Source organism: Falco peregrinus, chromosome 1 (genome assembly GCF_023634155.1).
Source record: "Falco peregrinus isolate bFalPer1 chromosome 1, bFalPer1.pri, whole genome shotgun sequence".
Taxonomy (NCBI): domain Eukaryota; kingdom Metazoa; phylum Chordata; class Aves; order Falconiformes; family Falconidae; genus Falco; species Falco peregrinus.
In genome coordinates, this window is record NC_073721.1 from 3,794,930 (window position 1) to 3,810,576 (window position 15,647).

At 40.9% G+C, this 15,647-nt stretch overlaps 1 protein-coding gene across 1 annotated transcript in view; it reads left to right on the plus strand.

Annotated features, from left to right (window-relative positions):
* ADAM12 (ADAM metallopeptidase domain 12) overlaps positions 1-15,647 on the plus strand; it is a 187,156-nt gene that overhangs the window by 138,073 nt on the left and 33,436 nt on the right. The window contains exon 12 of the mRNA XM_055818570.1: positions 15,147-15,324. Within this exon, the coding sequence (XP_055674545.1) occupies positions 15,147-15,324 (178 nt within the window). The remainder of the gene's footprint in view (positions 1-15,146; positions 15,325-15,647) is intronic.

Genomic DNA, 15,647 nt, shown 5'->3' on the forward strand with positions numbered 1-15,647 from the left:
GCCTTTCCATTTCCCCCATCCCAGTTTAAGCATTAATGAGAGACCAGGAATCCACTAAGGACACCTAGTTTTACCAAGCTCATTCAGCTGCTGATCCTACTAGAGTCTCCATCCCTTTGCATAGTCTCCATCCCTTTGTGGAGTCTCCATGCCTCTGTGATGTCTCCATGCCTTTGGGGGGTCTCCATCCCTTTGCAGAGTCCTGTGACTTGCTATCAAGAAAGATTCCTTCACTGTCCTCTTGCAGAAGTGTGTTGCTCTTGCCAGCAGCGTTTCTTGTTGCTGAATCATCCCAGCTACAGCTAATTAAAATGTCAGGCAGGTTTCCAGGCTACAGCCATTTCTTTCATCTCTATTTCCACTTCTGTAGAGAGAAGCAGGTTTTCACCTTCATGCATGCCTTCAAATGCCCTTGAACTCTAGCATCAAGTGCTGTCACTTTGTGTCCAGACTTCCAAACCCCACCGCACATCAAGTACAGGCTGGCAGCAGGTTGGGTAAGTCTGCTTTGACTCTTATTTCTACCTTGGCTGTAATTGGCTTCTCCTCAAAGACCATGATGAAGAAATAAATGCAAAATAATTTAAAATAACAAAACCTTAGAAAAAGAAAAATACTGTATGGGCTTATGTATCATTTCAAGACATGAGACAAGCGGTATTTATTACAGTAGTGCAAAACTTGATGTGTGAGAAAGGGCACGGCCATTACTATATGCTCAAAAGACCTTTGAATGAAAGATTATCTCTTCATAAACTTTTTATTTTAATCTAGGTCCCTAGTAGACCATTTTTTTTCTTTGTTCCAAAAGTTCCAAGGCAGGTGTTGGTTTGCATCCCAGTGATGGTATGAAGCGTTAAGGACAGAAAACCATTTGGTGCCACACAGGGAGGTCTGGGCCAGCAACAGAAACAAGAAATCAGCTTCTTTACGATAATTTCTCTGCCCAGCTCCTCTTTGTGATGTTCCTTTTGGTGTGATGTTCCTTTTGAAAAGTCAGAGAATGAATTGAATCCCTCTATGCCTGCCTTCTTTTCCCCCCTCTTCTTATCTTGGATCTTGTGTTACCATCTCCATTTTCACACTACCATTCAAAGTAAGTGTATTTTTCTGATTTGGACAGGTTTTAATTGCAATTTACTCACATAAATACGACTGCATGTGTTACAGGGAAGTAGAGCTTGGCCTGTGACACAGTGACTGTGTGCTGGTGGAAATGCCTGTGCTGCGGGTTGGCTTGGAGATCGGCTTCAGCCAGGGGACCCGGTTTTGTGCAGGGCTCGTCAGTGAAGAACAAGAAATGGGATTGAGATCAATTCTTTAACCTCTCAGCCATTGATCATAATTTTAGAGGATTTTTATGGAAATGTGCCTCTCAGTAGAAAATAACAGCTAATTTTGAGTAATTGCCTTTCAGTACACAATTTCACTTTAATTACTGAGGTTTTGGAGGCACGGCTTTGAGGGAGGAGAACAATTAGAAGCACAGAAAGGGCACATAGAAATAGTACGTAGAAAAATACTGGTTCATTTACTGTTGAAATTCAGAGAAGAATTTCTTTTTTTTAAATCCAATCCAGAAAACACCCACTGTTATCAATATGGTTTTAGGTAACATTAAAACCTTTTTGTTAGAATTAAAACAGCCAATGGGAAGCTGCATATTTGTGAATAAGAGTGGGAGCAAAACACGATCCGCTAAGAATCAGTTGAGTGACAGTCCCAAATTAAACTAATTGACTTGATCTCAGTGCTACTGAGGAGAAATGGGGAAAAATTAAAGGTGGGAAGGACCATCAGGTGGGCTTCTTCCAGATACCACTGAAAAACAGCATTGGTACATGCTATATTTTAATCCCTTCTGGGAAGAATTAAGTATTCTGCACTGAACACTCAGCACATTAGTTACAATTAAGACTAAATAAAATATTTAAGTGGAAGCAGTGTTTTTTTCCTGAATAATTGTACCAGATGTCTATGAAGAGCTAAGAAGTGACACCAAGCAAGACAGTGAGTGCATAGAAGACACCATAGATGTGAACATTCCCATTTGCCCCACTGGTGATGAGCTGGTCCACGGGTTCATTGTACTAGTGGCCCAGACATCCAAGGATTAGGTTAGGAAACATTTATTCTTTGTTGCATGTTACAGGCCATTTCCCCGTGGTTTTGAAAGCGTAGCACTGTATGATCTGGCAGAAGAAGCTATCCTTGAAAGGCAGCTTTCCTGCAAGTGAAAAACAGTTCCATTTGATGCTTTCACTTCATGCATTAATTTCAGTGGCCAAGGGGAGGTGCATTACATTTCTGTTTCTGTCACTTATAGCTTCCATTTCTGCTGGCAAAGAAAAACTGATTTTGTTGGCTACCTTCTACTGACAACCCTCTGTGGTTGCAAATATATTATCAGGGACATCTAAAATAGCTATTTGTTTGCTTTCTCAACTTCCCCCCGTCCCCAGTTCATGCTTGCTTCATGTTGTTGAAGGTCTTGTTTTGTTTTGTTATCTGATTTTCCCCGTGTAAATGCGCTGATTCATTTTCTGCAGTGCTCAAACTTCAAGGCTTCTCTGGTGTCCATGCCTGGTGCGAGGGCAGGGTTACCAGAAGGTTTAGCACTCACATGTAGCTGTTGTTTCAAGAGTATGGCAATGGATACATTCCCTCTTCCCCAAGCTGCTGGGTCTGAGGGTGCCTCTGGAAATGCTCCCCAAGCCACGGAGGTGTCACAGCTTCGGTTAGGTATTTGTTCTCACTGATAAGGTAAAGTTAAATGCTAGGTCACAGGCATGTGGATTATAGAATCTCTGTACAGGGATTCCATCCAAAAGCCATCTACTATTTTGGATTATTGCATTACACGCACACCATGAAATACGGGTTTGGGTAGAAAAATTGGCCTGTGGATCTAAACCCCAACCTGGCTTACTCCTGTCCTGAAGTATGCTTCCATCTCTGGTGAACTGGAATAGTGTTTTGTGGGGTATGTGATAATCCAGATGATGGAAACCATACAAATTAAAAACAAGGCTTCGTGTGGCAGAAGAACATATACTAATGGGGATTATTTAGTGATCTGTCTGGCAGTTCAGGTGTACAGTTATCCTGATGCAGCTGGGGTAAGCGCGGACAGCTGGATTGGGTGAGGATGAGGAGATGCTCAGCAGCTTCTTCATCTGCCTTCACCACCAAGGGCAGCGTCTGGGGGAAGAGCACCCTGCTGTTAAAGTGTGTTACACAAGTGATGTCCTTTGATGGTGCTGAAGGTCTGTTCTCCCCATTTGTATCACCCATTACTCTTAATGAGATTTAGGTCTGCACATCAAAAGAAGGCTAGTAACAGTAATGCTGATTTTTTTGATACATAAGTACATATTTGCATGATAGATGGGTGGCTGATATCTCCTGGAGAACTATTTAGCTCGGTAGGGCTGGCTCTCAAAGGGTTTTATGGGCAGCCTTGTTATTTTGTTATCTGCTTCTGTTCAATTTTTGGTTTTGAGCTGCCATACAAAAAAAAAAATAAATTAACTATATTATAAACATGTAATCAAATAAATTAAACATAGTTAAAATTATTAAGGACCAGTTAGGAAAGTATTAATCGTATGTGTCATTCATTAAGTATTGGTTTCAATAACATTTCTTTTGAAAAATGATCTCAAGGAAGCAGGATGTAAGGTCATCTTGATTTTGGATACTCACACTCGGAACTGGAGTCTGTAGAACGGGGCTATGAAAACATACAGCCTCCAGAGATTTCCAGCACACTAGCTTCAGGAGACAGCCAGGTATGCCATGAAAACAGCATCTTGGCTTTGGTACCAAATCAACTTGAAGTGAAAACCACTTATTCCAACACGTCACAAGGTTAAAAAAAAAATACAGTTTTTTAAAAAAGCTAAAAAAGGCAAAAGGTCATGCTAGGAATGGGAAAGAAATCAGAATTACAGTGTGGGAAAGGACACTGTAATTTACTGACTGGTTCTCTTCCCTTCTTTCTAGACATCTCACAACATCTTGTAGCTGCAGAGCTGTTACACATTAGATAATCAAACCGTTATTAGTTAGCACAGTATTTCCTGGCCCCTCTCAGTTTATGTTCAGCTGTGCAGACCTCACTTTGCATTCTTTGGTCTGGCAGCTTAGAGACATTAAACTGTGGAGTCAGCAGAACTATCTGGAATTACCTCTGTTACAATTTGAAGAAAATGAAATTATCTTTAAGATGTAAACAGTTTCTAATTAAGCTCTGAAGCTGTTTATGTTTCCAAACCAGTCTGAGCGGAGCTCGGCACAAAGACAGACTTCTTTGTTGTCTTTTTCTTTTTTTAATAAAGTTGATATACTGATGTAATAAATTACTTGTGACAGAGGTAGGTCTGTTGTGCCAGCAGTGCAACTGCTTTTTGAAAAAAAAAACTTAAGCAACATATCCCTATGCCCTAGTAATTTAGCACATTGCATTCTGGTCCTTCCTTTAGTAGGAAACAGCCACGAGATTGCAGAATAGATTTATGTCGGTCTTTAACTTAACTCCAAGTAGCCTCATGTCTGCAGTGCATTTGGCATTCCTTTTTGTTAATAATTTCCATACATTACAGATATATTTAATTGTTGTGGTAAGTAAGAGCTGCGTTGAAGTGTTAGTCGCATTGGTTGAAATACATTGCATGTTTCCCAGTCCTTTATAGGAGCGGGTCCCTGTTAACAATTAGCACACAGAGCTACGGGGCAGGTCTTTAAAAAAAATATACTGCTTTTTATTTCAGTTTAGTCTTTCACATTTCAGTAGATGTGCTGCTAGAAGTGAAAATATTTGGCTTTTCTGCTGTATTCTAGGGGAGAACTCATACAGATTTACAGCATGCATTTTCTGTAAGTGAAGCTGACAAGGAGAGAGGTTACTTCTCAAATGAAAACACATTTTACTTCTGGTGTGATTATTTGTAGCAGATACTTAAGGACACATCATGGTTTCTACTATGTGATGTATCCAGAATGGGTACAGTTTTACTGGCTTGGATGCTGGTATGTGAGAGCTCAGCTGTGTTTTGTCTTGTCAGTGTAATATCCATAGAAAATATAGCTCTGTAAGGGACATTTTTCTCCTGCAGTACTGCTATTGCCATGACCCATGAGAACAAATCATATAAGGACATTTCCCTTCATCTTAGCTTTCTGTTTCATCAAAAAAAACCCAAAACTTTTCAACCAGCAGGGATAAATCTGTAATGCAGAGCATGGAGAATTAAGCACACAATGTCCAGTTTTAATTGGTGTAATGGATTCCAAATTCCCAGAGTATAAATGGAAACATACCTTAAAGGGCATATGCTTAAGGTCACATGAATGCTCCTTTTTAAACGTGTTGTATGCCCCGAAGCAGCTTAAGGAATCGATGTTGACTTGGAAGGCTGATTCACTGTAATTAAATGATGCCTACAGCTGCGTTTGTCACAGTTGTCATGGGAATCACAGCCTTTTGTGCCTGGGATAGATGCAGAAAATGTTTAAAATTCAGAGAGGAAAGATGTCCGTTTTACCCCAACAACTGCTTCCTGCAAAGTCATTCTTTTTTCTTTTCTAATGTCAGAGCCTGTTACAAAGTCCTGGATGCATTTCCTGCAGGATTCCTGTGGCAGAAATGCAGGTAGGCTCCACTTCAGCCTTTTAAACCTGAATGGCACAGCCCCAGTAGTGACATGAAGATAAGCAACCGCCTATTTTACTGTAAAGTCACTGAAAATAAAAAGGTGAGATAACTTCGGTGTCCTAGCAAGCCTTTCTGGCTGCTTCTACCATAGCATGGAAATTGTGTTCGTCTTTGTCATTATGTTCTCCCGGCACCCGACCAGCACTAGGTGTGAAATCTAGGTTCCCTCAAAGCTGGTAGGAGAGCTTCTATAGACTTCAGAAAGGCCAGGATTTCATCAGGGTACCTATGGATTCCTTTAGATTGCTCAGAAGCCTTTCATTCCTGTGTCTGAAAGTTTTGATTTGCTCACTTGAGGTTCCCTAATTCTCAGATCATGGCTAGATCCATTCTTTTCTCATGGCTTGAAATAATGATTACATACAATGTTGTTACTAAGCTGTTTATTTTCTGTGTTCAAGCTCTGTGGAAGAGAAAAGGGAAGCTAGAAAAAAGTGATTCATTGTTATTTGATATTTATGAAATTTTTTTTGAAAGAATTCCACTTCCATTTGTCTCAGCTGATTTCAGTGATATGGGATAAACTGCTTTTTTCTCAGTGCTTATCTTGCAGCACAAGAAGGGAAGGTGGAAATGGGGGGGGAATGCAATCGGATTTCTAGCACTGTTATGCCTCACTTATCTTTCCTTTGGATCTTCTAAAAGAAAAGAAATAAAAGGAGCCATGGTGCTTGCAAGTCAGATACTCCTGTCTTGAAGTCCTGATTTATTAAGAGACCAGGTAGTACAGATGCTAAGTGAAATCAATATGAGCTGTCTCCCAGGTATATATTATTTCCAGCTTTTTGCAGGGCTCAGATGTTTTTCTTTAGCACCCATGTCTTGCTGACTGGAATTTCCATGCGCTTCATTCTCTTAGTGCTTCTGCTACTGTTCTTTCCAGTGGGCAGGTGCTCCACGTGCTTTATCCGGGGGGCTGCTTCCCGTGTATCTTCTCCCTGGCCTGGGTCCCTCCTCGTGGGGTTTAGCCCTCCTCGGAGTCCTCTTCCCTCAACTTGCTGTCATTTGATCTGCTCACCTCATCCTCGTCCTCACCCAAATCCATCGATGGTGCCAAGTACTCACAGTATGGCAGGTCTTTCAGTCAGGGTGGTCACCATGATCACATCAGCTGGGACAATGACCACACATGCTGCTTTCGTTCTTTAGGGTGCAGTGTATCATGAGTTGTGTTTAGGATACACACATGCAGGACAGGAGCTAGTGCTGATGAAAGGGGGAAATGTCTGTAAATGAATATCATGGGTTGATTTTTCTGTATTACAACTTGGGTTTGATGTTCCCTTTTGCTTGGTCTGCTTTGGTCTTTCAAAAATTATTTTGTTCTTCTCCCTCACCCAAACACGCTCTCTATAAACTGATCCTCTCAAAACCAAGTTCCCAAAATCAGATATTATTTTTTTTCCGGTGTGCTGCTGACCCATTTAAAAAGCAATTCCAAGGTTTTTCAAGGGAGCAAATCAGACTGTAAGTGCCTGAAACAAAAGTTGATTGTAAAATCATGTAGAGAACTGAATGAAGCATCATCACGGTGCAGTGCTGCCCTGGCATTTCAGGCCAGGTGAAACCGTGCCTTTTACCGAACCAGAAACCAGCGGGAAGCTGATCCGCAGCGAGGTATTTTCAGCAATGGGATGGACCGTTGGTCTTCATTGGCTTGTCCCGTGCTGAGGATGTTGTGGTTTTGTGTGACTAATTTAAACACGGGGCATTCTGGTTGTGCTTCTTATCTACCATTTCCTTCATCACCGGCAGCTGTGGGCAGGCACAGCATGCCTGCTGCCCTGCTTGTCTTCAGCCTGGGACCAGAGCTAGCCCAGCCTTTTCATCCCTCCCTCTGCTATGTGTTGCTTTTTTTACTTTTACTATAGTCAGCATTGGATTAACCTCAAATTCTAAGTAGTAGATTGTGAAACCTGAACTCTCAGCAATCCAGCAAATTTTTATTAATGAGGTAGCAGTCTAAAAGGAAACAGAGCAAAAGATGAGCCAGAGGCAAATTCAAACCGATTATAGCTACTTTCCTTAGCTGTCTAGTTTCCAACGGGAAGAGCAGTTGTCTGAGTTCTATTCCCATAGAGCTTTTGCAATGCAGATAACTCCAGCGTACAGTCAGAACACTGTTAGGATTGATGAATTGGTTGAGTATTGCTTCATCCCCAGAACACAGAGAGTCACCATAGGCCTCTCAACCAGAAAAAAACTTCTCTGACCTTACATTTGTCAAAGTAAAAGTAACTGCTAATAATGTTTTATTTGGCAGTTTTGTGACGGCAGAAATATCAAGCCATGACAGTGTATACAGTATAAAGCCATTAAATGTTGTTCCTTTGCAGAAAGTATTTTTCTGAGCCATCCAGCCGTTTGTTTCATTGCTGCTTGCTGACCTGAAGCCCCACACTCCGTATTATAAATCTGCCTTTTTGAATATTTCAGGTAGTTAAATTTTCACCTTCAATGTAATGGGAGAGGTCAAGTCTCAGCTGGGGCTATGGCCATCCAATCTAGACACCTGAAGTGAGATTACTTGAATGCATTCCGGGAATCTGCGCTATCCCCAGGGCCAAATCAAAATGAAACTAAAGCATTTGTGTGAGAAGTTTAAACATTTGCTTGGGAAGACTTTCTTTTCAATAACCCTGGAAATTTCATTGTAGCACAACAAGCCATTGCCACTACACATCAATTAAATTAACCACGAGTGTGATATATTCACAGTTACTTATTGGAAGTATAAAAACTGCCATGTGGTGAACACGACAAAAGCTGTAGGAGAAAGCTAGGTTTGTTTTTAAATCACTGACCATGAACTCAGACAGCAAGAGCTTTGATGTCACGTATAACTACATGGCCCAATTCCATGCTCTACTTTATTGATGCTCTAGGGTTTAAAACTATAAAAGAGGAGCAAGAGAGTGAAAAATAGGCTAGAAAAATAAGTATGAGTTGTCAGACATCTGCCTTTTGAAGCAAACTTCCCATTTCAATACTTGGGAGATAGATAGATAGATAGATAGATAGATAGATAGATAGATAGATAGATAGATAGATAGATAGATAGATAGATAGAAAACCATTCTACATTTTTAGCTAAACCCTTCCAACAGTGCCGAAAAAGGTGTGCCACATCATTTCTGGGGCTGGTGTCTCGTACAAAGCCCTATCATGCCTTTCAAATTCCTTCAGTGTCTTTCCCTCAAGCATTGTTTAGGGCTTTTGTTTTCCTGCAGGATGCTTACAAGGGCCTGCACATCTTGCAGGACCCCCAAAAGTCCTCCAGTTTTACCCCCTCTTCCCAATCGCCCTGGTCATTTGCTGCTTTCAAAAGCTTTGGGTCTGAGAGCATGTGCAGCTACCTTTAGGGTCTCTCCTTTATTGTGCTCGTGGGATCTACCTCAAACCTGCATTTGTGTCTTCTTCCCTCAAAAGTACTTACAAATGAAGACATTGTTTAAATAATAGATTTAAAAGCCTTTCCATATTATGGCACTTGTCTAATTTTAAACAATTGCTCTTAAAACATGAGGTGTATTGAATAACGTGTCATGACAGAACTTGATACACGAAGGGATCTGTAGTATTTGAACACCTATTTCAATATCAAAGAAAACTGGATTTCATCTCCTGCTTAATACCTAATTCTATCAGGTCCTTTATGCTTACTAATTCATTAACATACATGCTGTACAGAATAGCTGAAGTGTCAGAAAATGTCATCTAATAGCAAATTCAGTTTTTTTCTAGTAGGCTCACATCTCTTAGGAGACCATAAAAAGTTGTTTTCAAGAGATGGAGAACAATAGTAATGTCTAGAAGGTTAAAACCAAAGGGGATGCTTTTTAGTGAGAAAGAATCATCAATTTGATCAGGAGTTGGAGGAGGCTGGAAAATTGTCATAGTTCCTTGAAATCAACACCTCACTGTGTCTAGAAACATCCGTGTTGCTTGAGCTTCTACCTTCTAGTTTATTTTCTACTATTACTCTCCCTACTGCTGACATTTTTTTCATTGGAAAAATCACTTATACCTGAATGAACAAAAGCAACCCTATCTCTGTTTTTTTTTAAGTTTAAAAAAAAAACAACTTATTTTTATGTTCCTATGCATATGCATAGGAACACAGGGATATGCAGCAGGAAACCTACACATTTGTGGGTAAGTCATCCTGTAGAGTCTGAGCAAGAGGGAGTGCAAATTCCCATCTTATGCCCCCAACAGAAAAATCTGAGTTGATCTCCTTCTCTCCAGTTGTGAGCCACTGTGCTGCCAAAAATCAAGAATTTTGGAGGCCAAGGACAGTAAGTATCCGTATTTGTGAGTCTCAAAGGGTCCTGGATTGAGACAGACACAGAGACACTACAGTGTTCAGTTCAGACAAGTTGTCATCACAGCAAGCGTTGGAAATTCTGGTGCATAACTAGCAAAATTTCAGACTTGGAGGGCTGGGACCCAGCACCCCTCTTGTCTTTGAGCACCTTCGTGTTCCTAACAAGCACAGCCGATGCCTTAACTAGTTCCAGACATGGCCTCTCAGGCTTGGTTTTTCAAGCATTCTGGACAGAGCCTGGTCCCAGTTTGCTGCATCTTTGGAAATTAGCTAGTCAACAGTTGTTTCGATAAGTATGCTCTGGAAAATCAAAATGCCCTTTTAAAATTAATATAATCTCGAATTATCATATTACCTCAGGGAAGAAGGCCTGGTGGTACTTAATAGAGCTCTTTGGGGCTGTTGTGCATTTTAATTGAGTGAATAATTGTAAAACACTTCAGGGCCTTTTGGTAAAAGGCTCTGTATAAACATTGTCATAATGCTAAATAATCAGGTTGCTATATGAACTGGAATAAATGAACCCTATAAACAGTCATATAATTTATATATACATATCATGTATGTGTGTATATATGCCAACATTTTGGAGAGAACAAGGTGGTTACTTACTAAAAGTCCTACAGTTCTTGAATAGGAAAATATCCTGAGATTGAGTAGAAATAAGCATAAAAATCAAAGTGTTAGTTTTCAAGATATTGTGAGCCTGCAGTTTATCCTCCTGTGCAATGAATAGAGAATTGCCAGAATCATTGATGGTGTTACCATTTCAGTGATGCTTCTTGAGAAACAACAAAATATGTTGTGGGTTTTGGTGCAGGGACATGGAGGAGGTAGATCCTAAGTGCTGAATATTTAGATGTGTAAAGATGTAGAGAGAAATGGCTTGGAAGAACTGAGGTAGTTTCACTTCAGATAGTTTTCCCAAGGTATTGCTGCAATGCAGGGGTAGGGTTTGGAATGGAGCAAGGATCTCCTGCAGCCCATGTCAGTGCCTCTCCCAGCATTTTCCAGACGGAGCAGCAGGGAAGACAGCAGCAGTGAACAGGGCAGAGCAGCCTCCGCGGTGGTGCCGGTGCTGGGTCTGTAGCTGATCTGCTGTGTCACCCCGCATGAATCAGGGGTCACTCCGTTACTCCTGAATGCTTTGGCTGTCTGATCTCTTAAGACTATAATTTTCTGGGGCAGTGACTGTGTTTCTGTGCTTGTACTCTCTTGTTATTCAGCCCATTAGGAGGGGAAATACCTCTGAGATGGAGATGATGGAGATGAACTTTTATAGTTCATGCAAAAAAAGCCTATGCTGGGCAACACAGTGCTAGTATAAAAGGCCTTTATCCTTAAAAGGGACTTGACACAGTGATGATGCCACTTCACTTACTTAATGAAAGGAGCCATCTAATACAGGCTAAATGCAAAACTGCGTAAAGGAACTGGCATTTGAATGGCTTGAGTGCTTGAAATATAAATGAATGAGACAAGACCAGACTCTGTTTCCAAAGGAATCAATTACCAGGCATCCTCTTGCTACTATGAAGGTCTCGTTCGCAGGAGCAGTCAAAGCTCTTTTTGCTGGGAACTAGGATATTCGTTGCTTGAGATTACGCACATCTTTCAAGCACCTAGGAGACACTGAGGAATGCTGTGGATACAAGACGGGTAGAAAGACTGAAATTATTTTCCTTGCTGTAAACCCACTGAAGAGACTGATGTAGTGCTGGGCACAATTTGAGTTCTGTGGAGCCGTACACGCAGCCAGAATGGTTTGACAAAATGATCCATTGTGTATTAAATCTACAGATTCACACAGTGTAGAAAATGTGTGGGCTATTCAGCATCTCAGAATATGAATCAGGTTGGACTAAAGTTTCCTCTCTCTTCCTAACTGCAGAAAAATACAGATCTGTAAAAGAAAATGTCTTGAATGCAGGATAATGGAATATACTGATTGCTAATGAGGTTTTTACCTCTGGAAGGTTCTCCAATGGCCTATATGAGCTGGTAGCTGAGGGTTTTTCCAGTAGGATAAGTGTCTATGCTACCTCAGAAAGCACAAATATCCCTGATTAGCATGTTACTGAAATCTTGGAGACAGGTACTGGCTTCACCACGGAGACCCCGTTACCCTTTCCCACCCAAGGGTAGTCCTTCCAGGTGAGATCTGAAGCCTCTTCACACGGCAGTGCGAGGAAGTTTGCTGCATTTGTTCAGAGGGTGAGTTTATTTCATGTGACCGTTACTCCATCATTTTTCTCAAGCCCCAGATTCGCTTACTTAGACATCGTGCCTAACGCTACCGACATCTGATATCTATACCTTCCCTTCCATTCTGCCAAGGATTTCATGCTTCTGGTGAAGCAGCTTTAAAATTGCAGAGACAGGCAAAATGTAGCCTAAAATCACAATGAACAGATTCTGTGGCTGTTACATAGGATTCCCCACCACCCCCACCCCTACCCCGCCAACGAAGAATGGTTGTGTGTTAGAATATCGTAGTATGAAAGATCAGTTGTGTTTCCAATGCAATACCGACTGGCATCAATTGATGTAGAATCTTTTCTTGCATGGTGTGGTTACCCTTCAGTTGTTCTCTCTTTCCACTTCTTGGGTTCATCTCTGGGTTTGTACTGCTTTATTCTGGGCTTACTTGATAAAGAAAAAGTATTTTCAGAATATTTCATCAAATAACATGTGCTGTGCTGATGTCAGCTGAGGAAATCAGCATCAAGAATAGGAAAAGCCAGAAGATGAATGGATCCCTTAGTTCAAAATAGGAAACAGCTTGAAGTTCCTTTGGGGGCAAACAGAAACCTCATTCATTAACAATGACATTATTTCACCTCTGGTACAGAGTAAGGGTTCTGTTCTCCCAGTGATGGACAGACATCTCTCACATTCATGCAAATAAGCCTGAGCATTCATGGATATAGGGGAACAGGCCTAAAATATCGACAGTTTTGACCGGTGAGCTATTCTCATGACCTGTGTGTGGCTGAGACATATGGCACAGGGAAAAATGCATTATCTGTGTTTCTGAATGAGTTCAGTCTGTGTGAGGTTTGTACGTCTCCGCGTCTCATCTCAGTGTATATCAAAGTAAATCTGTGTCACTGAAGTGAAGGATCTTGCCTAGATGATGCAATATTCATTTATTCATACTTTGATACGAGGATCATGTCTGATCAAGCACTCATATGTTTTGTACGGGATTGATCAGTCAGACGTATCTGGGTTTTTATGAGTTTTTTGCAGTGTTTGATAGTAGTGTACATCCATCCGTTTGTTCATACTCACGTACACAGATTTTTGTGCAGGTTTTTTTTCAGTCAAACTAAGAATAGGACAGGAGTTTGTGGTGTCCTGTTAAGAACATCTCCAATTGCTCAATGTCAGACGGTCAGTAGGAGGCTTCCCAAGTGCCTTTATTTTCTGTTCCATTACTCCGAGTACCTTCCCTGTTTTCCCTTGGGGCCCAGAACTGCAGCTAGCAGCCTGACTCCTACCTCATGCTATTCTGAAATTCCTTCATTTGTCTTAGACTCTGTCATGTTGCCTAAACATCAGTAATTTTCCAGAAATCAGCTTTTTAAGCAGAGATGCCTATTAACTTTCTGAAGTCATATGTCAGTGAATCACAAAACTGTTTTCTTCTTCAGAGTCATGTTTATGTTCTTTTCCAATGAGCTGGCTGTTTTATTGCAAAAGAATCTGTAAAAGAGGTAATTTTTTAAAAGGCACCAAATAAATTCTGTCTGTGAAGTTCTCATAACCTTTCTTGAAGATACTAATTAACCTCCTTATCCCAGTATAGGAAGCTCTATTGCATTTATAATTGTCAAACATTTCTTTTTTTTTTTAATAGAAATGATCCCTTTCTGATACCTGTAGGCATCATCAGTCACAAAGGAAGCTTCTCATTTCAGGGTATTAGAAACAACAGTAGATTAATCGCAGTCTGAAGTTCAGCAGTGCAGAACTTCCATCTATTATCTTGCTTGTCTGTAAAGATTATGTCCTAATACCAAAGCATTTAGCGACTAAAGCCCAGCCATTACCAGGTTTACTCCCTGTGCTGCCATAACGTTAGATTACTGCTGGACCATGGAGCAGCAGTGATGAAGGTACCAAGTCTTAGGGGAGATGCTGGTGGCAACTTACTTGTCATACAGATTCAGCGTAAGCGTGTGCACATCTCGGTGCAGAGAGGGCACAGCAAACTTTAGGACACGAGCGATGGCCAGATCCAGGTGTCACTTTGTCTCGAATCTGTGGGTCAAAGTGCACGCTTTCCTTAGTAAAACTGGAATTATGTCCTCGAACAGAAAAACACAGATTATCTGGTGATACCTGTACTACACTGGATCGTTTTGCTGACATTGTTCGTGTGTTTTGCAAAAGAAATCAAAGCCACTATGTGTTCGTACAGCAGGGCCAAATCCTGCTCTCAGCAGTGTGAATTCAAAATCTGAGTATTTTCAGTAGTGTCTTTACAGTCATCCGGATTTAAAATAAGAACTGTATATGCTTTAATCATGCAGTTCCCAAGCTCAGCTTTGATGAATTGCAGAAGTAGACTCTTACCAACTAACTCGGTGTTTTTATCTTTTTCTTTTCCTTTTTTTTTTTCCCTGAAAAGAGCAGGAAGTTTGCCACACTGCACAGCAAGATGAATGAATTTGCCATTTGAGGATGAATTTTCCAAGAAGGATTAGGATGTTTTGCAGTCCTGTAAATGCAGGAATCCTCCTTGCAAGGCCAGCATTTCTTTAGGCTCATGATCAAAATTTGCATTACAACTACATATGCAAAAGAGGGAGAAGGAACTTCAGATGTGAACACTTCCAATTCTTAACAGCAGATACAAATTTAAGTGGAAAAGGTGGAAATTCTCTTCCTCATAGTCAGAAATTCTGATAAATATTTTTGGCTCAATTTTACAGTGAATTGTTTTATCTCAATCCCACGTTAAAGGCTTTTAAAAAAATGAACACAGACTTCTTATTAGTGCACAGATGTGCTAAAAGGTCACCAGCATGACAGGAGAGAGATGTTTCCATCCAGTAATACCACCTTTCCTTATGTCTCCGTGTGTTTTAATTCTAGCTATCCCTTTCCGATGGTATTCAGTAGCTGCAGTAGAAAGGACCTGGAAAACAGCCTGGAAAAAGGAGTGGGAATGTGTCTGTTCAACTTGCCTGAAGTGAAGGAGTCCTTTGGCGGACAGAAGTGTGGGAATGGCTATGTGGAAGATGGAGAGGAGTGTGACTGCGGGGAGCCTGATGTAAGACACCATCCGAGAATTGCTGCTCACCTCCTGTCTGCAGGTTTTTAACAGCAGAGTTGGTTTGGCACGTTTAACACTACTTGGTGTAAAACAAAACTCTCCCTTCTCTGCTTCTATCTTAGCTTAAACCTCGGAGTCTTCAGAAATGTGGGGAGTTTCTGCTTGACTTGCATTTGAGTTGCTAAAGTTCAGGCAGGGCTTTAGTTAAGAATGTGCTTGGTTCACTGCTAGAGAACAAGCTTTCTCATGGTTTGTCCAACAGAGTAACCGTGACTGTCATCTTCCTAACAACAGAAATCCCTTTAAGTGCTAGTTAATAA